This window comes from Diorhabda carinulata, chromosome 4 (assembly GCF_026250575.1).
Source record: "Diorhabda carinulata isolate Delta chromosome 4, icDioCari1.1, whole genome shotgun sequence".
Lineage (NCBI taxonomy): Eukaryota > Metazoa > Arthropoda > Insecta > Coleoptera > Chrysomelidae > Diorhabda > Diorhabda carinulata.
Window position 1 is genome coordinate 15,227,444 of NC_079463.1, and position 20,674 is coordinate 15,248,117.

Genomic DNA, 20,674 nt, shown 5'->3' on the forward strand with positions numbered 1-20,674 from the left:
TAATATTAAGGTAGGGGGGAGTCGCGTTTCTCGTGAACCGCTTGAGCAATAAAATCGCTTTTTGGGTAATAAATTAGCAATTAAATAGTAAAATATTATGGTACCAGTCCGGGCGCTCCCCCCTAAAAAAGCTGCCGCAACTTAATATACGTCATTGACGAACCTGCCCACTGTAGTGTTTATATGTCTCGCCCAAATGAGAGAGAAAATAAAAAGTCCAAACCAGTTGAACAAACTAAAAGCAACACAGAGGAATGGTCTGCTTATAGTGGTATCAACAACGAGGGCAGTTTCTACAAATGCGATACAGACCAATTGATTTTATAGAAGCGGGAAGCTGTTTCCTATACAAGATTGGAGGTCGTACAAGAAAAAGAAGAGATTGGCCAACAGAAAACATTGAAGAAATGACAAAAAGGTCTACCGAAATCCAAATAGTAGCAACCACTGATATTAGATATAAAGCAAATACAAGAGTACAATCTATTACTTAAATTCTAGCGAGACACGATTTTTACGTATACCTACAAAATTAAGAAAAGTAAAAACAACTGTTGCTGTATACGCCGGGAGAAAGATAGAAGAAGCATTAATAAAGAATTCTCGGTAGAGAATATAACTGAAAACAGTGGTATGGTACCAGTCCGGGCGCTCCCCCCTAAAAAAGCTGCCGCAACTTAATATACGTTCGTCAATGTTTAGAATCGTTCTTTGATTAGATTTGTGCATTGTTGTGTTTCTTTCTCTGATACTGGCCTGGACACAAGAAGCAGCCAGAAGTTCACCCACCAAGTCTCTCTGTGTTAGCTATAAGTTCCTCTCTTACCATTATCGGAATGATACCTACACATCTAATTATGAACACTCTTAAATGGATTGTTCGCGTCCAAAACTTTGACCTAGCTCAATTGATAACGCGCACTAAATGTGTACAATGAAATTTGTCTTGCAATATAACATTACTGACAACTTCTAGTTTAGTCTAGTTTAGCATTAATATGTTCTATTGCCTATCTAACCTTTTTTATTACAAAAGTACGTCTAAGATTAGTTTGTGATGAGTTCGTTGTAAGTAGAATTGAAAACCTGTAATCCACGAACACAGAGTTTTTTATCCCGAACGTATTTTATTAGCACCGCGCACGTACAATTTCAGCGTGCGTATGAATCTGAGCAAAGAACATGCTCAGGATCTCTACCGCGTAAGTTCTGTAGTATCAAGCTTCATCTACCTACTAAAACATGCCTACACACAGGGGCGGAGCTACCGCCGTATCAGCCATATCAATGATACGGGGCTCCGGGGCCCCTAACGTGTGTAAACAAAAATTAGTGAAATGTTATCCCCAATGTCACTTAATCTCGTGTTTTCCGGAAAAAACATAAAAAAACTGCCATACGTGCCTATAGAGTTTTCACTTCAGAAATGACAAAAGTCAAAAAAGCAATTTCTTTTTTTCCGGGTTCAGCACTGCGAATCAAAGTGTGTTATTGTTGTAAATACTACTATAGATTTTTCACACACTATGAAACGTATACAAAGTGTATACAAATCATGTATAGTTTGTTTATGGACATTTTAAATTAAACGCATTTTATGCGTGCTATTTTTATACGTTAGTGAAATCTTGGGATTTGCAGAGAGCGTGGACCCAAAAAGTTGGCAACATCCTACATTGGTTATTGTGGGATTTCCCCGTTTAAGTCAAACCACGGGGAGCAATATTTATGCGTTTTATTTCATTCCGGTTCAACTGTTATTACATTGTAATACAATACAATCTCATTCTTCTGATTATTTATTGGTTAATTAGTTTGATTTGCGAAATGTATGGGTGAAAGGAAAAGAGAGTATTCCAGTGCAGCTATGAAAAGAAAAAGTAAACAGAAAAGGGAGGAGGGTATAAAAAAAATGTCCAAAATTTCTTCATTTTTCATCAAACAGCTTCTTCGATGGGGCGGCAGGAATGGCTATCAGACTTGTCACTATTGCCTATAGAGGTAGAAATATTAGAAAAACTGAAATCGTCTTTAGCTATAAATGATTTAATAAATCAATTTACCGAAAAAAAGTCAAGAAAAGTGTACATTTAATTTGAATTCTTTGGCTAGCTCAATGTCTCGGAGGAAGCGATAACTTATTATCAATAAATATTTATATTAATTTGATGCAAGCACTTTTGTTTCTTTTGTGAGAAAATTTTACCCTTCATTTGGGCGCCCCAACTAATTTTGATACAGGGCCCCTCCAAAGCACGCTACACCACTGCCTAGACACTATTCATAATAACGTCAAAAATCATCAAAACCTATAAATATTATACGGTAACTACAACAAACTCATGTGGCTAAACTACTTTCGATTAGAATTCAGTCCAAAGTACCTAATAAACGCAGCTCAAAAATACCATAAAAGAAGGTTGCAAATGAAGGAATTGAGAGTTTTCTGAATTCAAATATTTAAAAGCTCTTGGGCAGAAGTGATACAGAACTTCAGCTAGTGAAGACAAAACTGTGAAATGGTTTCAAACAGTTACGATACAAAAAATCGGTATTTTTTTAGTCATGATTACAATGGGATGTATCATCAAATGTATGTTCATGAGAAGACTCCAGAAAGGTATCAGATGATGAATATCAAACATTTTCACACAAACGAATTACCTATTTCTGGAGCAAAAAAAACTGACCTTCTAAAACTGCAAAACAGAATCAATCCAAAAAGCAGATCCATAGATATTATTGATAAAACCCATCAAAAAAGTTCAGATATAACTCCATTGCCCACTGAAGAAAAGTAAATAGTTTTAAAATTATTGAGGGCAATGAAAACTTTTTTAGTTCTGTTTTCAACTTTTGAAATCAGTAGATCAGTTATAAATGAATAAGTTTAATCTTGTATTTTCTGTTTTTAATTTTTTTTAATTTTAAATAATTGTAATAAAAGCTTTTAGACTCTTTGAAAGCTCTTGAGGCAAAAGTGATTTAGAAAAAAATCATAAATAGTGAAGACAACACCATGAAATGGAATAGAATTAAATAGAAAGGTTGCGCTACAAAAAGTCGAACTCTAGTTATCATTTTTTATTTTTGATCACAATTGATCCTAGTATAAAATATATGTTTATAAGAAGCCTCAGATGATGAATAATAAACAACTTCCAATTTCTAAAGGAAAGAAAACTAACATTCTAAAACTATGTAAGACTGAGTCGATCCAAAAAGAAGAACATTGCAACACAGAAATAATTTCATATATATACTACCAGTCAAAGGTTTCTGCCCAATTTCAAAATACACTTAATAAATATATCTTTCATATTGTTAAGCGAAGATCGAAACGGTGCCTTACAAAACAAAAATAATAATGTCCGCTATTTATTTACTTTACTGCGAGTGCATGTTTATATTTTGTCAGTGAGTGTGACAAATTATGCTTGCAAGTACCGGCTGATTTGTTTATTAATCTTTAACTCTGCATCATTTCTGCGGAGTTTATGATTGTAGTTTAGTCTCAGTTAGCCATGAGAGACACATGAAAGTATTGTGATTTATACTTTTTGGACCAAAACAATTTTTTGTGAAGTTCGTATACAAATTGTTTTAGATTAATGAATGCCTTTGAGTACTTCTACAATGAAAAAGAGATTGAGAGAAGCTGGCCTTTTTGGAAGGGTGGCAGTGAAGAGTCCTCTTTTAAGATATCAAATTAAAATTAAGAGGTTGCAGTGCCAAAGAACATAAAAATTGAGCGCATGAAGATTGGGAGGGAATTTTGTGGAGTGACGAGTCAAAGTTTGAGGTGATTAAGTCGACGAGAAAAATGTTTTTGTGCAGACCAAAAAAATAACGGATATTAGATCCATAAAAATTGAAGGGATTTTCAAGAAAAAAGGCTATAACAAAATATCAAAGGTGAATATAGTACGTTCTGGCCAGTACCTGATCAACAAAAAAATTATCCTACAGCGTGACAACGATCCCAAGCGTTCCGTCCCTGTACAAAGATTATTTGGAAGAATTAGAAAGAAAGAATGTACTGAAAGTAATCATTCCTGTGCAATCAACAAATTGGATAGGAAAGGCAAAAAGGAGTGTCCTACTTCTACTTCACATCTTTGGAATATCCTGAAAAACGAATGGAACCTATTGTTATAGAGAATGCGAATATTGTGTATCGAAATAATAAAAGCAAAAGGGGGTTACATCGTTGAATCAAAAATTTAAGTCTTGAAATCAGTAGATCAGCTTAAATAATTGCGACGAAATCTTGGAACTAAATTAACTTATTAATGGCTGTTTTCCTTATTGTTTTATTGTTTAGATACTTTTTCTTCAAAAAGTTACCCAGGTCCTGTATTACAGGTTAATAATAACTAAAATATTCAAATGAAATTTTCAATCCGAATCACAAGTTTTCTTAGTGAATAAAGTATATTGTTTGATATGGAATAGCTTTCGTCATTACCAAATTTTGAACTTTGTTTTCACGTTTTCCAAAAAATCAAACTAAATATATCTAATTATTTACTGACGACAAAAATTCCAACTACAAATCATTATTTTGCCAATGGAGAGAAATTTTTGCATTGATTTTTTAGTTAGAGTATTAAGAGCTTCATACTTGATTTTAAATTACTCGCGGTAACATCACTTAAGCTACCTTTCAAAATTTAAAGCGTCTTATAATAAATTATCTAATTATCTGATGAAATTGCGAAATCCAGTTACTTACCAAGGCTATTATTGTATTAAACACACATTTCATTATTAAATTTTTTTTATCTGCTGTATGTATCAACCTTTGAATAAACATATAGGAATTATTCCAACTGATGTAGTTAGTGTTAGCGTTCTACTTTTCCAAAAGTGTTAATTGAAGAAATAAAGCTATTAACGGTAGAATAATATAACTGGTGGTTCGGGATTGTAAATTATATCTATTAGATCACTTCAAACGTCTAAATAGACGAATGTATTTTAACAAATGTTTTTTTTTTTTAGAGAACTGTGTAATGTAAAAATATTTTCTTGGAACAATTCCTACACGATCTACTGTGTATTTGTAGTTAAAAAAATAATGCTGTTGGTTCTTTATGTATTATTCGGTTTAATCAAATTCATTAATACATTTGTAATTGTCATATTGTTATAGAATCAACAGAAACAAAAAGCAAGAAAAATAGGAATTCATCCAGAAGAGCGTATAAAAAGGGAAAATAATATTCTATTTTCTTTTCTATATTACAAAGGTATAACAGAAAAGAAAATATTACCCCTCTGACGCCCAACTATTCCGTTAGAAAAATATTTACGGCTGCACATGAGGAGGCCCTATGTGAATACTATAAAAAATGCATTTGAATGTTTTATGGTCCCGCCATCAAAGGCTACCGTCAAATAGCTTATGTTATGGTGAAAATAAATAATGTGCCTGCTAATTGGAAGACAAATAAAATTGCCGGTATAGATTGGTTTCGTGGCTTTCGTGAGTAATTTCCGGACATGTTGCTGCGAAAACCTGAAACCTGTAGTTTGGCACGAACAACAGCATTTTTTAAACAAACGGTTAAAATGTCCTTAGCCGCAGTCCAGCATTTGCAGATTGTACTCGCATTTATAATCTGGATAAAATTGCTACTGGAAAAGGTTCCCTCATTACTACATGTAACATTATAAGTACAATTGGAGTTTATAGCCTGCTGCATTAGTTTTCCCACGTGTGAAAACTAATCCTCGTATGAAAATGGAAACATCAACAGATCTCTTATTCTTACAACTTTATCAAGGTGGATTAAAACTGAAGCTTTTACAGATGTGGCAATGAAGTCATGGATTATGAGAAATTCAGGATATCCAATGGCTGTTTATGGAATCGGAACTCTAGTTGGTGAAACTTGTGAAAAGTGTATGACGTCTGTAAACATAAAAAACTCTTTCAAGAACCTAACCAGTATATATCTATTCGACAGAGATATATTTAATGAGAAAGACTTTATGTCGAGCAATGTGACTAATGAACCCCATACTAAAAAACAATTGGGAACAGTTGTTAATGTTGATAATAAAAATTGACGTGTCATGTCAGAGTCCATTGCTATTTGTTCAGAAAAGGTTGATATCACAGAGCAGCCACTATCCCATCTTTGTTTAGCAGCATTAAATGGACCTGTTATTCCTGTAGTTCAGTTACTAATTAATAACCCTCCAGTGAGACAAGACATTGATGGGCATCGCTTGCCAGGATTACCTCAACTGCATGGATAATTACACCAGGTGAATTCCAAGAACCTTTGAAAGCAGCTGCAAGAAGTGATAAAAGAAAACCCAGGCGATTAGGGAAATCTCGTATTACAACTGACCCGCCGCCGTAAATGAATTAGATTGCGGAGAACAAAAGCAATTAAAAAGAAGAAAAATAAGAAATCTACGGGGAACAAAGGTTTTAGTTTGAAAGTTCCTTTTTAACTTTGTAACGCTAACTAGTTTAATTGTCATTTGATAAAAAGCTGTGATTTGTTTCATTAAGAGATTTATGTTTTTATTCCTTGTAAAATTAAATAAATAATTTCATGTTCACATGTCTTTATAGAAATACTAGAAATAAATTAACAAGTAAAAGCAAACCCAACGAATTCTGGAAATATATTAATTCCCACAAAAGTAGAACAAACACACGCCTAATTCAACTTTTTTGTATCTAGATATTCTCCACCGATGAAATTTTCAATGCTCTTAGTTTAGATAATAATAATAAAGCACCAAGAAAAAATAAGTTTTACAAAAACATGCCCTTAAACATGATAATGCACTTAAACTTGCTATCCTACTAGGTGAACATATGCCATCCACTTGGTCAAATCTTCAAATGATTCATTTTTATGAAAAAGGCCATGTTTGCTCTCTAGGAAATTATTTGCACTATTCGTTGATTTTAGGAAACCATTTTACTCTGTAGAACATGCTTTATTATGAGAAAAACTATTCGACTAGTGAGTACAAAGATTATTAGGATACTAAAAATTATCTACGACTTGGCGTGACTGTTCATTGAGAAATCTCCGAAAAAATTAAAATCACTAAAGGTGTTCTACAAAGAAATACCCTGAGCTCCTTATTCTCTCTTTTTATCTCAGATTGGAGGCCTACTTTCAAAATCATGGTGCTAAAGAAATATCTCTGGATAAAAATGAAATTTGCAGAGTCTTAAAGCTGTAAAGAAACCTTAACATTTTAGAATCCTACTGTGAAAAATTAAAACTGGAAGTAAATACCAGCAAAACTAAAATAGTGGTTTTCGGTAGGAATGCTAATATGAGTCGACAGCCACAATTTCGTTAAAAGAAGCTACTATTGAGCTCTCCAATACCTATGAATATTTGGAACCATCTTCACCAGGGGCGTAGATACCGCCGTATCATCCGTATCAATGATACGGGGCCCTCGGGCTACAGAGGCCCCTAACGTGTGTAAACAAAAATTAGTGAAATATTATCCCCAATGTCACTTAATCTCGTGTTTCCTGGAAAAAACATATAAAAAAACTGCCATACGTGTCTATAGAGTTTTTTTTTCAGAAATGACAAAAGTCAAAAAAACAATCTCTCTTTTTCCCGGGTTAAAAACTGCGAATCCAAGTGTGTTATTCTTGTAAATACTTTTAACACGCTAAGCATCTTCAAAGTTAAATGCCGTACACAAACTATAGATTTTTCTTAGTGCTTTCACATTTTTTTCTTTACTATTTGAAATCATTAATCCTGTTTCTAAAGCTCTACAGCATGAAAATAAGGACTTACAGTTAGTATTTTATTAAATAATCTTCTGAATAGACTGAATGAAATAAAAAATAAAAATTCATTCAATGGTTTGCTAAATGAGTCCAGAGATTTAGCAAAAGAGTGGAAAGTAACAACTGTTTCTAAAAATAAAAGATGAAAGTTAACGAAGCGTTTTTTGATGAGATATCACAAGAATTCGTACCCGGAATTATATTTCAAGTCAATGTATACTACTGTTGTTCAGATATATTGATTTCTCAAAATTAATAAAGATTTGAGTGCCTTTGTGACCTGAATAATATGTTCGAAGTATTAGAATCGGAGAAACTCCTAGCTTCTTCAAACGAAGTGATAAAAAATTCTTCCGGAAAACTGTCGACTAAATACAGTAAGGACATCTCAGTTAATCTTTATGAACAATTAATTCTGAAATCTGAAATTCAAAAAATTCATTCCATTAAGGAACTCAAGGAATCATTGCTGATAAAATTCAATAGCCTTGCATAAAGTTTTCTAGAGGTAGTAACAGCATGTTTTCTATTCTTGACACTTCCAGTTACAACCGCAACAGCTGAAAGAAGTTTTTCAAAATTAAAACTGATAAAAAATTACCTAAGGACTTCGATGGGGCAGGAACGGCTATCAGACTTGTTAGAAAAACTGAAATCGTCTTCAGCTATAGATGATTTAATGAATCAATTTGCCGAAAAAAAGGTAACAAAAGTGTACATTTATTTGGATTGTTCTCAATTTCTAGGAGAAAGCGATAACTTATAATCAATAAATATTTATTTTAATTTAATGCAAGCATTTTTGTTTCTTTTGTGAGAAAATTTTACCCTTCATTTGGACGCCCCAACTAATTTTGATACAGGGCTCCTCCAAAGCTACGCCACTGATCTTCACATTCAATGGAACATTTTTAAACAATTTAACACGGCGAGAAGAAAAAGCAAGAATCTTCGAGGTAGCCACTCTTACAAATATAAACTCAGCGGGTATATTTTCTCTCTACTCAATAAAGACCCTGGATAATAGTGTTATACTAGCTACCTTCATATATGCAAGCGGCATTTGGACGTTACGATATTTGGAACAAACAAAAAAAATTGAACAATAGTTTCTATAAGAGCCTCCTATTCTTCAAACATGAGCAGCAGCTCATGTCATTAGAAGTTAAGTCGGTCTCTCTAAAATAAGCTACTTTATAATAAAGCAGGCCTTGGAGCTCCTTCTAAGGATAAAATGTACACTCATAGAGCACTTCTTCGCCTGATCCAATTGAAGGACCCTTCTAACAACTATTGACAAAAATATAACTGGATTAATCAATTACACCGCAGTATAATGACATACTGTAATTATGATTATGATTGATTTCAACACATATTAACCAAATTTTATCACAATATTTCAGAGAAACTCTTATGAGGATTTAAATAAAATACTTTTAAGTACACACCACGCACCTTCAAATTACCTTTTACAAAATCCAAATGAAACAAGCAATTACCTACAGAAAGCTTTCCCGTTATATAATAAAAGACTCATCGCACAACTTCGAACTGCTAATTCCGTTGTGCTGTCTGTATATGTAAGAAATAATACAAAATAAATACTACGAAAATATGTTATTAATTGAGATGACTTGGATTCTGTACTGTGCAGTAGCTCTATACATTTATAAACGATGTGATGAAAATCAAATCGTTCGTAACCAATGAATGATGGAGTAATGTTTACATTGTATAGATAATCGTCTTTGCTGACTAGTTAGAAAAAAAAACAATATAGCGGGGTTGCAGCAATTTCAAAAATAAGAACTATTTTATTTCTCTAATTTCTTATTTCTCAGTTCTTTTGATACATTAATGTCAGTCTTTATCAAAATATTTTGTTATATTTAGTCTTTTGTTCGTTAATGCGCAGTCCATATTCTTTCTCTACTTTCTTTACAACGTTCTACCTATAAGTACCACATTATGTGCATAGGCAAAGATTTGTGTTTTGTTATTGTAAATCATCCCCTGGATTCAGATGCCGCTACTTTTCAGCATCATTTCTAATACAAGGTTTAACAGCACTGTTGATAATGGGTCCCCTTGCTTTAAATCTCTTTGTTTCAAACTTTTCCTATAGACTCCCTTCGACAGCTACTTCATTCTAGATGTTATTCAGTGTCACTTTTACCAAATTTAATATTTTCTCAGGTATTTCGAGTGCTGCTAGCGCCTGGAACAAATGTTTTCTACGTATTGAATCATACGCCTGCTTGAAATCCGCAAAGAGGAGCTTTAAGTTTAATCCTTGGTCATAGCTATTGTTTTGGATTGCCTTCAGTATGAATATTGGATCACTAGTTGACATCCCCCTGATACTAGCCCACTTATTCGGCCAAGTATTTGCTTAATGTATTGCTTAATTCTGGCTAAGACTTTGTATACGACATCCAACAGAATGATATTCCTATAAGTAATTCCCGCAGTCTGTCACATCCCCTTTCTTATGTACTGGGTAAATAATTACCTTATCCCATGGGTTTGACATCTTCTCTTGTACCCATATATTTTTGATCAAATCATATATTCGCTCCCTTTCAAGGGTTCACCACCATACTTTATAACTTCTATTGGAATCCCTATTCTACCAGCACTTACGATTTTTCTTTATAACTGGTAGAAACTACGTCCTTTCGTCCAGGAGCTAGAGTTTAACATTTACCCCCTCTTCGCATAATGACGCATCATTATGATATAATGAAGGATCCTCCTCAACTTAAGCTAAATCTTTCTATCAGACATCTCCTTTACTTTTAGATCAATTTGTTTTCGTTTTTTAATTGTGCTCCTTCCACGTAAGTCTATTATCTATTTGTGGACAGAGGTATTTTGTACTTACTGCTCTGGGTAATTCCATCCTGGGTATTGGTGGGCATTATTAAGGTCTATATAAAAAAAATAATTTATTATAGATATGCCTTGCACTGTAAATGCTAGATACTGTTCAAGAACAAACACCAGTTAGCAATGTGTGCATTGTTATGGTGATAAAAATTGCAAGAATTGCAATAATTAATAATTATAATATAATATTAATATAATTATTGACACATTCTTGACCAGTCACGGTCTCTGTTGGCGATCATACACTGCAATCGTTTGTCAGTATAACATAAGTTGTTTCTCTCACTTAATTCGAAAATTGTTATGTTTTGAGATATGGCAACACTGATGTGAATGTATTCAGAACATGTTGTCATTCGAGTGCTATTTGAGTTGTTTACAGATACTTGAAAGATTAATCTTGGTTAAAAAATGAAATTAAAACGCGAACATTTACAAGCGATGATATTCCATGACTTTTAACGTAGATTAAACCAACAGCAGTGAGGTGATCAACTCACTTCGACTTTCAGTGATGAAGCACCATCTAGAGCCACCGCGTTTCGCTGGTTTTCCGAATTCAAGCGTAGTCGCAATTTGGTACGGAATCAATTTCATGTATGTCTTCCAAAATCGGCTGCTGTGCCAGAAAACATCGATTATTTGCATAAGCTGATGTTGCAACATCTTCACGTGACACCTATGAAACTAAACAACAATCTACTGTATGGATATTCTAAGATTAGCCAAATCCAACAAAAATTGAGTTAAATTAGTTTGTTCATGCACGGAGTACTTCGAAACAAATGGTCGCCTATTTTTTCGGAATAGCTGGACATGTCGCCACCGCTCCATTAGAGCAACGTGAAATGATGATTCTCCACCACGACAATGCGAGCTTTCACACATCAGTTCAAACAAAAACGTTCAAAATATCGAATTGCTGGGTCACCTGCCGTACAGTCCTTGTTTGGCAGCCAAAGATTCCTTCTTATTCCCGCAGATCAAAAATAAATTGCGAGGTCAAAGTTTTCCTAGTCTGAATAAGAGGTTGATGCATTCAAATCACATGTTTTGGAAGTACCTCAATCGGCATGGAAAAAATGCTTCGACATTCAAACACATGCAAAGTATATTCATCCTAATGAGAAATATTTTGAGAAACAATAAACCCATATCCAATTATAAATATTTGTTTTCATTTATCTATCTCAAAACTCAAGTAGTAACCTCGTAAGATCTGCCATATATTTTATTGCAAAAAATATTTAATAACTGAAAAAACTAAAAGAAAACGATGGCGGAACATAATGAATAGTCTCGAAATGAATAATTTTGCGCGGATGATTTATCTGAATCAATTTGTGGTAGCTGTGAAAATGATGCCATATCGGAAAATAGCGACTCTAATGTTAGGCCACCAAAATATCAAAGAAGAAATTTCATAACATTAAATAGTGACGACGATTTGGAAGTAGAACTGACATAATATTACAGCAAACTTACAGAATTATTTAAATATTTCTGGTGCAACTATCGAACTTTCTGTCGACTATCAGTGATGTGTCGGCTTTGATTTTTTGATAGTGTTTTTTTTATTTAGTCGTTACGTAGACCAATTGTACCATTCTTAAATGAAAAAGTTACATAAAATTTCTGCAAATACTGTACCTTGGACAGAAGTTACCACTAATGGAATAAAAAAGTTTATTAGATTACTAATATTGATGGGCCAAACCAGAAAGTCTCAATGGAGAAATTATTGGTCAATTGATCCTTTAGTTGATTTACCAATATTTCGAGCAACTAAGTACAGAACGCGATTTAAACAAATTTTTACATTTTTTATCTAAATGATAATACACAACATAAATTTCCCAAAGACAGACTTTACAAAATTATACCACTTTTCAATTATATTATCCCAAAAGTTTCTGTCTCAGTATGGACTTAAGCAAGAGTAAGCTTTAGACGAAGCAATGGTACCATACAGAGGACGCATCAACTTTGGAATATCGAATTTTGATCAGAATGTTTTATGAAAATGACAATTCGAGAAGTCTATTTGGCGCAAGGGAAAAAGCAGAAGAAACAATATTGTCTGTGTTGGAGCCGTATCTTTGTCAGTGGCATCCATCATATATACCAGTCAATTTTTATAACAGTACATCTATAACCGAGCTATTGCTAGAAAAAAAAAGCACTGGTGTGTGTGATACCAACGGGAAAACCGTGGAATCACCAAAGATCCTGATAGAAAAATCCAAAAGACTACACAGAGAAATGACTTTTTTACGAAAGGGACATGTTATCTTTATCTCTAGGAAAAAGAAATAATAGTACGAATGATATCAACTATTCATGACTGCCGGAGATAAATTTCATAATACATAAATATAATAATCAGATGTGTCAATTTTATTTAAAACAATAATAATAACAATTTCATTAATTAATGTAAAATGCTAAGGTTAATGTAAAATGCTAAGGTTAATGAAAAATCAGATTACAAATTTGTCAACAAATGAAGAAGATGAAAAGTGTATTCAGCCCAAAATTGAATTAGAAATGACCATAAATAATGTATAGCCACCAAAATAAAAAAATGTTACCAAGTAAATTCTGGATTCAATTAATTTTTAATTTTAATTAGAAGAAATAAATTGATTTAGTCAATATTATATGTAACACTTTCAAATCAATCATGTCAATTAATATTTAATTGCTATCTATTGAAATTTATACTTACTACTAGTTATTTTTGTTCGTTTGTAACACAAAATATGAGTTTTAAATGCATTACACACTGATATGTAGTATGCTACTTACTACTCACGATATGTACTGTAATATTACATGCCAGGTAATTTTCCAAGTCTTCTATATTTTCGAATTAATGCTAATACCTCGTAAGTCCAAAAAACGCCTTTTTAATTTTTAAATATCATTCGATAGGGGATCGAAAGATGCGCCTCTGGACAACTGATACATAAATGTTAAAACAATCTATGTTTATAAATATTCAAAAATAGAATATACTTATTATGATTGCGATATATAAAAAACCACAGTTTTGCGGGCGGTGGTGGAAGGGGGTAGCGAGGGGAGACCCCCCTTTGAAACTTTATCGAACATATAGCTGCTGCCTATTATTCCTGGAATAAACAGTAATAATGGAGCTGAAACAAGTTGAGGGGCCCTGGTCAAAATTTTTTGCTAAAATACCATAAATACAATGATAGGTTTCTAAATCGTCTTGATTTTAGGTCTCTTCTGTTTAAAAAATACAGTTTTTTGTATAATTTTTGAAAGAAATATAACAATTTGACGTTTATGAAAATATTAAACATAAAAAAATATAAAAGGTCTAAGAAATAAGAAATTACAGAAATTTATACAATGATATTGATTCGACACTATCGATTGATGTGACGCAATTACAGATATCTTCTCAATCTTTTTCATCATTTAATTGATGAAAAAAAAATAGAAGAAGTACATTGATTCTTCCCTTGAATTATTCTGATACATTTATTTATGATAAAAATGTGGTTTCATAAGATAAACCTGTACAGGATTTTTTTCAGGATAATCATTTCCCTGAATAATTTTTAGTCACTTATTTATCAAAAAAATTAGATTGATAGATAGATACACAACTGAAAAATCTTGAAATCGATTCATATTTTTAAATTTTCAAAAAAATAATGTAGGTATTATGATTGCGATATATATGTATGTATGAATTTGGGGTCTCGTATACACTGTGACTCAAAGGATCTATTGTGTCCCCCTTTCTTGCCGCGATCCCACTCCTTTTAAAAAGTCTAGAATGTGGGATGGCTTTAATTGTCAGAGATGTTCGTCTTCTATTTCATACGCACCCAGGTGTAGTACTTAGTGTTTCACACTTCGGGAGAATGTGGATAGAGGTTTCGTCAACAAAATCTGCACGCCGCATTATCTGTTAGGTCTAGGTCTTCAGGTGTTTGTTGAGGCCACAGTGTCCCGATAGAACTCCTGTTAGTTTTCGTACATTGTTCTTACTTAGGTTGTTACATTCAGCAGATCCACTCTGGTTATAGTTTCCCAGAAGAATGTTTGCATGTCTCATCTCCTGTAGGTTTTGCTCCTATCTACCTTATTTTTCCATTGTTCAGTAGCTAATACCACGGAAGGGTTCGGGTCCTTGTCTGCCCCGCTCCAGTATGTCCCAGAATCCATTGCAGGGTAATTTTATTTTTCTTGCCTAGCTCGTTTAATTTTTCTGGGCAATCCCAAACAAGTTTGGATTTCATGATATTGGAGCTTAGGGCTCTAATGGCTGCTTGACTATCGAGCAGGATGGGATCTCCTGTTTGCGATAGTTCCTCTATAGATTGAACTAAACACATTTTTCAATTGCGTAAATTTCTGTTTTACAGTTACTTATTGAGGTGAAGTTTTTCTAAAAGCTAAACTTTTTCAATGCAACGTCCTAAGGCATGTCCCAGTGTTGGTCATTATTTAGGAACGGGTTTTCTTTGGTGATTCCATCTCTAAACATTTCTAAGTGATGTTTTCTCTGCCACGCTTTCTAGGACTATGTGAAGAGGTGGAAGATTTAGAATCACTTCTAGTACAGCTGTGATGCAAGATTTTATGTTGTACATAAGCAAGCCAGCCTTTGTACCTTTTGCAATCCCACTCTGAAGGGGAGGTTGTGGAGCCATCATTTTTTCAATTAGAAGATGGAGTCTAAATCAGCACTGACCACTATAAATTGCGAACATATTAAGGAGTTTTTAAATTGAGTGTATATTAGTACTAACTTCGTAGTACTAATTGATTGTTAACTTTATAGTTGGTAATGAAGTCACTGTTTACACCACCACTACACCAATACTCAACAATTACATTGTCTAATGCCCATTTACCTTCAGTCACTGAAAACGATAACTTGGTTATTGAAACGCGCGTTAGACGCGTCAGACAGTGTAATTGTGAGTGTTGGTGTACTGGTAGTGTAAATAGTGTGTTCAGAATGAATATCACCAACGGTTCCAAAAATTCTAGCTTACTTTATAGTTGGAAGAGATTTTAAATGAAATACAAAATAATAATAAGCTAACTTAAGCCAACCTAACTTAACTTTCTCATCTGTAAGGCGAACAAACGATTACTGAAAATGCCAGGCAATAGTGTTATCATACTGAACACACTGTTTACACCTCCAATACACCAACACTCACGATTACATTGTCCGACGCGCATTTCAATAACCAAGAGACAAGTTTATTTTCAATCTCTGAAAACGATATTGCTGTTATCGAAACGCGCATCAGACAGTATAAATGTAAGTGTTGGTGTAGTGATAGTATAAACAGTTTGTTCAATACGAATATCACCATCGGTTCCAAAAATTCCAACTTAGTCATAGTGTTACCAGCTCTGTGTCAAAATTTTGTGCTAAACAGTGTATTAAAAAAAGACAAATTTGTAAAATCAAATGAAAATATCAAACTGAATTGTAGTGCGACCTCATAACTGTAATAGTATTCTTAAGAAAATTTAATTAATTAAGACATAAAATTATCCCTTAATAATTAATGGCAATATTGGAAACTCTTCATATGAAGCTGTAAAACACACATTTTCAAAAATTCATTTTTTGAAAGCTATTTTTCTCTGTAATTTAAAATTTCGTACATAACCTCCTTACCTCATTGACTATCTGCCATAAAAGTATGAACATCCAATTTTACTGTGCATAATCTGAGCGTCATTTTTTACTTATGCAGTGTTGGAACTTATAAGACGATATTTAACATAGAAATATGTTAAAATAAGTTTGCTCTTATTATTCAATGAAGTTAGACATATAAATGTCTTGTAATAGAATGTACCCATAAAACTTGACGAAAGGATATCCTTCTTTGTAACACTAATAAATAAATAACCACTACTCAGTGAATTTCTTTATATTTAAATAAAATTAATTGTCACAACAGTTCTGTAATGTCCCAATTATAAAAAAAGAATTGTGATAAATTTATAAATAAACTTGTAAATTCGTTTATTTGCAGATAATATAAAAGACAACTATATAAACTGGTTTCTTTGGCATAAAAATATACCTTCACCCGATATACATAAAGGTCAAATTATACAAATATATTTACATAACAATAAATAATAAATTTTCATATTCACTTGAAAAAATATCCGTTATAAATACTGTTTCCACTGGTATTGCCATTCGAGCATGTCTTCTTAGAACTAAAAAGTCCAAAGTTTCAAATGTTGAGATTTCTTTATCCTTTGTCGTTTTCGCAATTTGAAGCCCATAGTAAACAGTTGCCTAATCCACTATAACAAATTAGAAATACTGTAGCCAGAAAAACTAAACTACAAATTGTACATGGTTTTCTTTCCAAGAAGAAACCTATGAGATATAATACCATAAACATAACGTGTGTCTGTACAAGTGCAGGATTAGAAGGTTTAGGCATCAATAAAACAGGAATGAGCCATTGAAGACAGTACATAATTTTTATCTAGAAGCAATCACATACTTTTCGATTGTTGCGTTTTTATATTTCACATTTAATCACTGTTTTTCTATCAAAAATTAAAAGTGAAATTAAAAAAACTCACGTCACACGTCAAAATCATAGGCATTAATGGAACTGAACTTTTCGATTAATAAATCTTTCAAAATTTGTATTTGGAGTACGTTCAAACTTGCTGTACATATTATATCCAATTCATACTGTGGCTGATACATTTTTCTTCAGTTTAAGCGATTTATAACCATCTTCATTCATTGTAACTCTATTTTATATCGTCTAAAGTATTAAATAAATGGGAAAAGTTAACTTGGAGAACACCTATAAAATTACTATCGATCATATAATCGATAATGTACGAATAAAATTATTAAATAATCGATTCTTCGATTAGGAATATGTAATATATATACAAAAATATTTTATAGTTCTATTAAAGCACGAATTACGATTACGTATGATTGTAAATGTGCAAAAGTTGCAAAATCTAAAAAATATTAGTTAAATCCGACTGAACGCGGCTAGAGAGGTCCGATCAGTCTAATTTGTTTTTCGATTTGTTTTAATAAAGACTTCATTGCCCAGAACCATGGCATCCTGTTTGCGAATTCTCAATCAAGTAAGTAGCCACAATTTTAACGCACTTAAGAACTTTAATTGATTATTCACATTAAATCATAAAGTATGCACTGATATGATAGTAATTAAGATCATAAAATACGAATTTGATACCTTGAAAAAATTGATTATGTAATGTACTAACCCTAAAAATGTAGCTTTCAGTAGATAATTGTATCGAATCTGCTGTTCAAAGTTAAATTTAATATGCTTAAGAATTATGGATTTGTTATTTCACCCAATTTTTCTATTAAATTTCAAAATGTTTGCGTTATAAAAACTTTTGTATCATTTACTATTCATAATCCTGATATTGGTAATTTTTTTAAAATTATATATCATAAATTTAAATATTTAACCATCTAATTTGACTATTTCAATACTTAGTTAATTTTTATCCAATCAAAATTCAAATCTTGAATAATACTATATATTCTCATTCTTTCACTTTATAATTGAAGCAACCTTCCTATAATTATTTTTCATATACTTATATATAGGCAAATTCAACTAAGTTTGAAGTAATTTTCGGACCAGTTACTTTGTAATGTTTGATCTGAAAGTATTTGATTATTCCTAACAACTCATATTAATTTTTCCAGTTCTATTCACATTTGAAACCATAGCTGCCATTCTTAAAGTTTGTAGACTTTTATCATTCCAAGATTTATGAATATTACAAGATCTATCTTACATCACTATTTTTTTATTTACAATTTTTACAGAACCCATCTGCATGAATATAAATATATCTAGATATTCACACCCAAACCATTCAAATTCCTTAAAAAAATGTTTCTGCTTGTACCTCAAAAATATCCATTTATCTTGTTCAATTGAACTTATGATATACAAATATCTGTTACTAGTGGCAAAAATATCTGCTAAAAAACTGAATGAAATATAAGTCTGTTCCCTATTGTTTCTGAAATGAAATTGATTCTGAGAAATCTAATTTTTTTCCACATAAATAAATGTCTTAGGGTAATTCAAGGGGAATCATTGAACTTCTAGTACACCTTCTATTTTTTTCATAAATAAAAATTTTCTAAGTGCTAAAGTGGTCACAAATGTTGAGACAAAATCTGTAATTAAATCTTATGTACCATTGTAAATCGAAAATAAAATTCAATACATACATAATTAAATTTTTAGGGGAGTTTAGTGGAATGAAGCATAAAGTGAATATTCTTGAACAGCATATATTTTTGTATATACAATAAATATTAAGTACTGTACTCTGAAAATTATTAATAATTTCTACTTGCTAGTAACTGATATTTGTTTTTCGTTTTTGATAAATATTTGTTTTGTACTAATAGCACACATAATATCAAAATCTTACACTCGTGATTAAATTGAATATATTTAGCACAATTTTTAACAAATAGTAGATAACATGAGATTTATTTTCTTTCTCAAAATATTTCAATGGAAAAGAATATTGCTGTTATTTGTTGAAGTAAGTTGAAAGATGAAGATGAATTGTAGGTCACTTTGTGTATTTTGTATAGAATTTTTCACAATCTAAGAAAGTGCCTTTACTGAAACATTTATAAAATTCAACCCAAAAGTCGTAAATTTATGGCTATTTATTGGGAAGCATTGTGCAGGGCCACACTATTATATTATTATACCTGGTATTTTCCTTATAGTTTAAAGAGAAATTTAAATTTTATGAAATTTATTTGATTTGTTGGATTTAAAATTTTCATATGATGGGATTGTTGAATTTTAATCTTAAATCTACTAAATGATTCACAATATATCAATACCAAAAAAACATACTTATATTATATTTTATTTATTACTAAATTGTATAGTTCAATTTTTACAATAGTTTACAAGGGTGACTAGTTTTCCAAAAAAAACTTTCTTAGTACGTTTTTAATGTAGACTAAATTTGCTGCAATATGATACTAGAACTGTCTCTGTATACCCAATAGTTTTCGAGATTTAGCCTCTCAAAGTTATAATTTTTTTAGAACTTCTGCAATTTCTTGCAATTCTGTCTTTCTGATAGAATTTTGACCTTGATTATACTAACGAAGCCCTGTACTTTTATGATGGGATGTCAAACAAGAAAATGAGGAGTGTGAACGATGATGTTTAAAGGTGAAGAAGGAACTAGGAAGAGAATGAAATAAACAACTCGAAGAGGAAGAAGAGAAATATATATTTGATAAATTCTTATTTATGTAATGGAACCCTTGATTTAAAAATTGAAGTCTGTTTCTCTATTCTTTTCAATTAAAACAATTTCATCTTTGATAATGTCTACTATTACAAAAAATGAAGTGAAAAGCTAAGTAAAACAAAAGTTAATAAACTTATTTGTTAGGAAATGAGGTAAGATTCAAAACGAAAAAATTAAATTAATTCAGTTCTCTTGGAAGGTCTGGGAAGCGTCGATGTCTTGTGCATACAAGTCATCCTCCATTTTGATATCGGACAGATCAATTCCTTCTGGGATATCTACTACTGCAAAATCAGCTATATTGTCACCAGAAGCCTGCAAACTGAGCATTTTAATCCTGCCTTCCTGCACCTGCATGTGCTCCCACAGCCCTTCGTACAGCCGCAAGAAATCATCAGCAAGGGTGTTGAGCTGCATCTCTGGTTATTATTTTAGGGTGAGGCCTTGTAGCTTGGATATCCATCCCCAGGAGAGAGAGCACAGTGTGACTCGCACACACGCCTGTACCTATAAGAAGATTGTATATGAGAATACGATATGCAAGGACAAATTTTTGCTTGATTGTATTTCCTCCAGGAGTGAAATCGAGTAGAGTCTCGTATAGGAGGTAACATGGCTAAATTGAAGCTGATATTCGTCGGAGCTCTG

At 32.2% G+C, this 20,674-nt stretch overlaps 2 protein-coding genes across 2 annotated transcripts in view; one reads left to right on the forward strand and one right to left on the reverse strand.

The window, feature by feature from the left end:
- Positions 1-16,806: 16,806 nt before the first annotated feature.
- On the reverse strand, positions 16,807-17,308 carry LOC130892609 (bladder cancer-associated protein). The gene has a single exon (XM_057798090.1). The coding sequence runs from the start codon at positions 17,188-17,190 to the stop codon at positions 16,957-16,959; it is 234 nt and encodes a 77-aa protein (XP_057654073.1). The 5' UTR covers positions 17,191-17,308; the 3' UTR covers positions 16,807-16,956.
- A 283-nt stretch (positions 17,309-17,591) lies between these two features.
- LOC130892413 (probable aconitate hydratase, mitochondrial) overlaps positions 17,592-20,674 on the forward strand; it is a 30,233-nt gene continuing 27,150 nt past the window's right edge. The window contains exon 1 of the mRNA XM_057797831.1: positions 17,592-17,830. Within this exon, the coding sequence (XP_057653814.1) occupies positions 17,801-17,830 (30 nt within the window). The 5' untranslated portion in view covers positions 17,592-17,800. The remainder of the gene's footprint in view (positions 17,831-20,674) is intronic.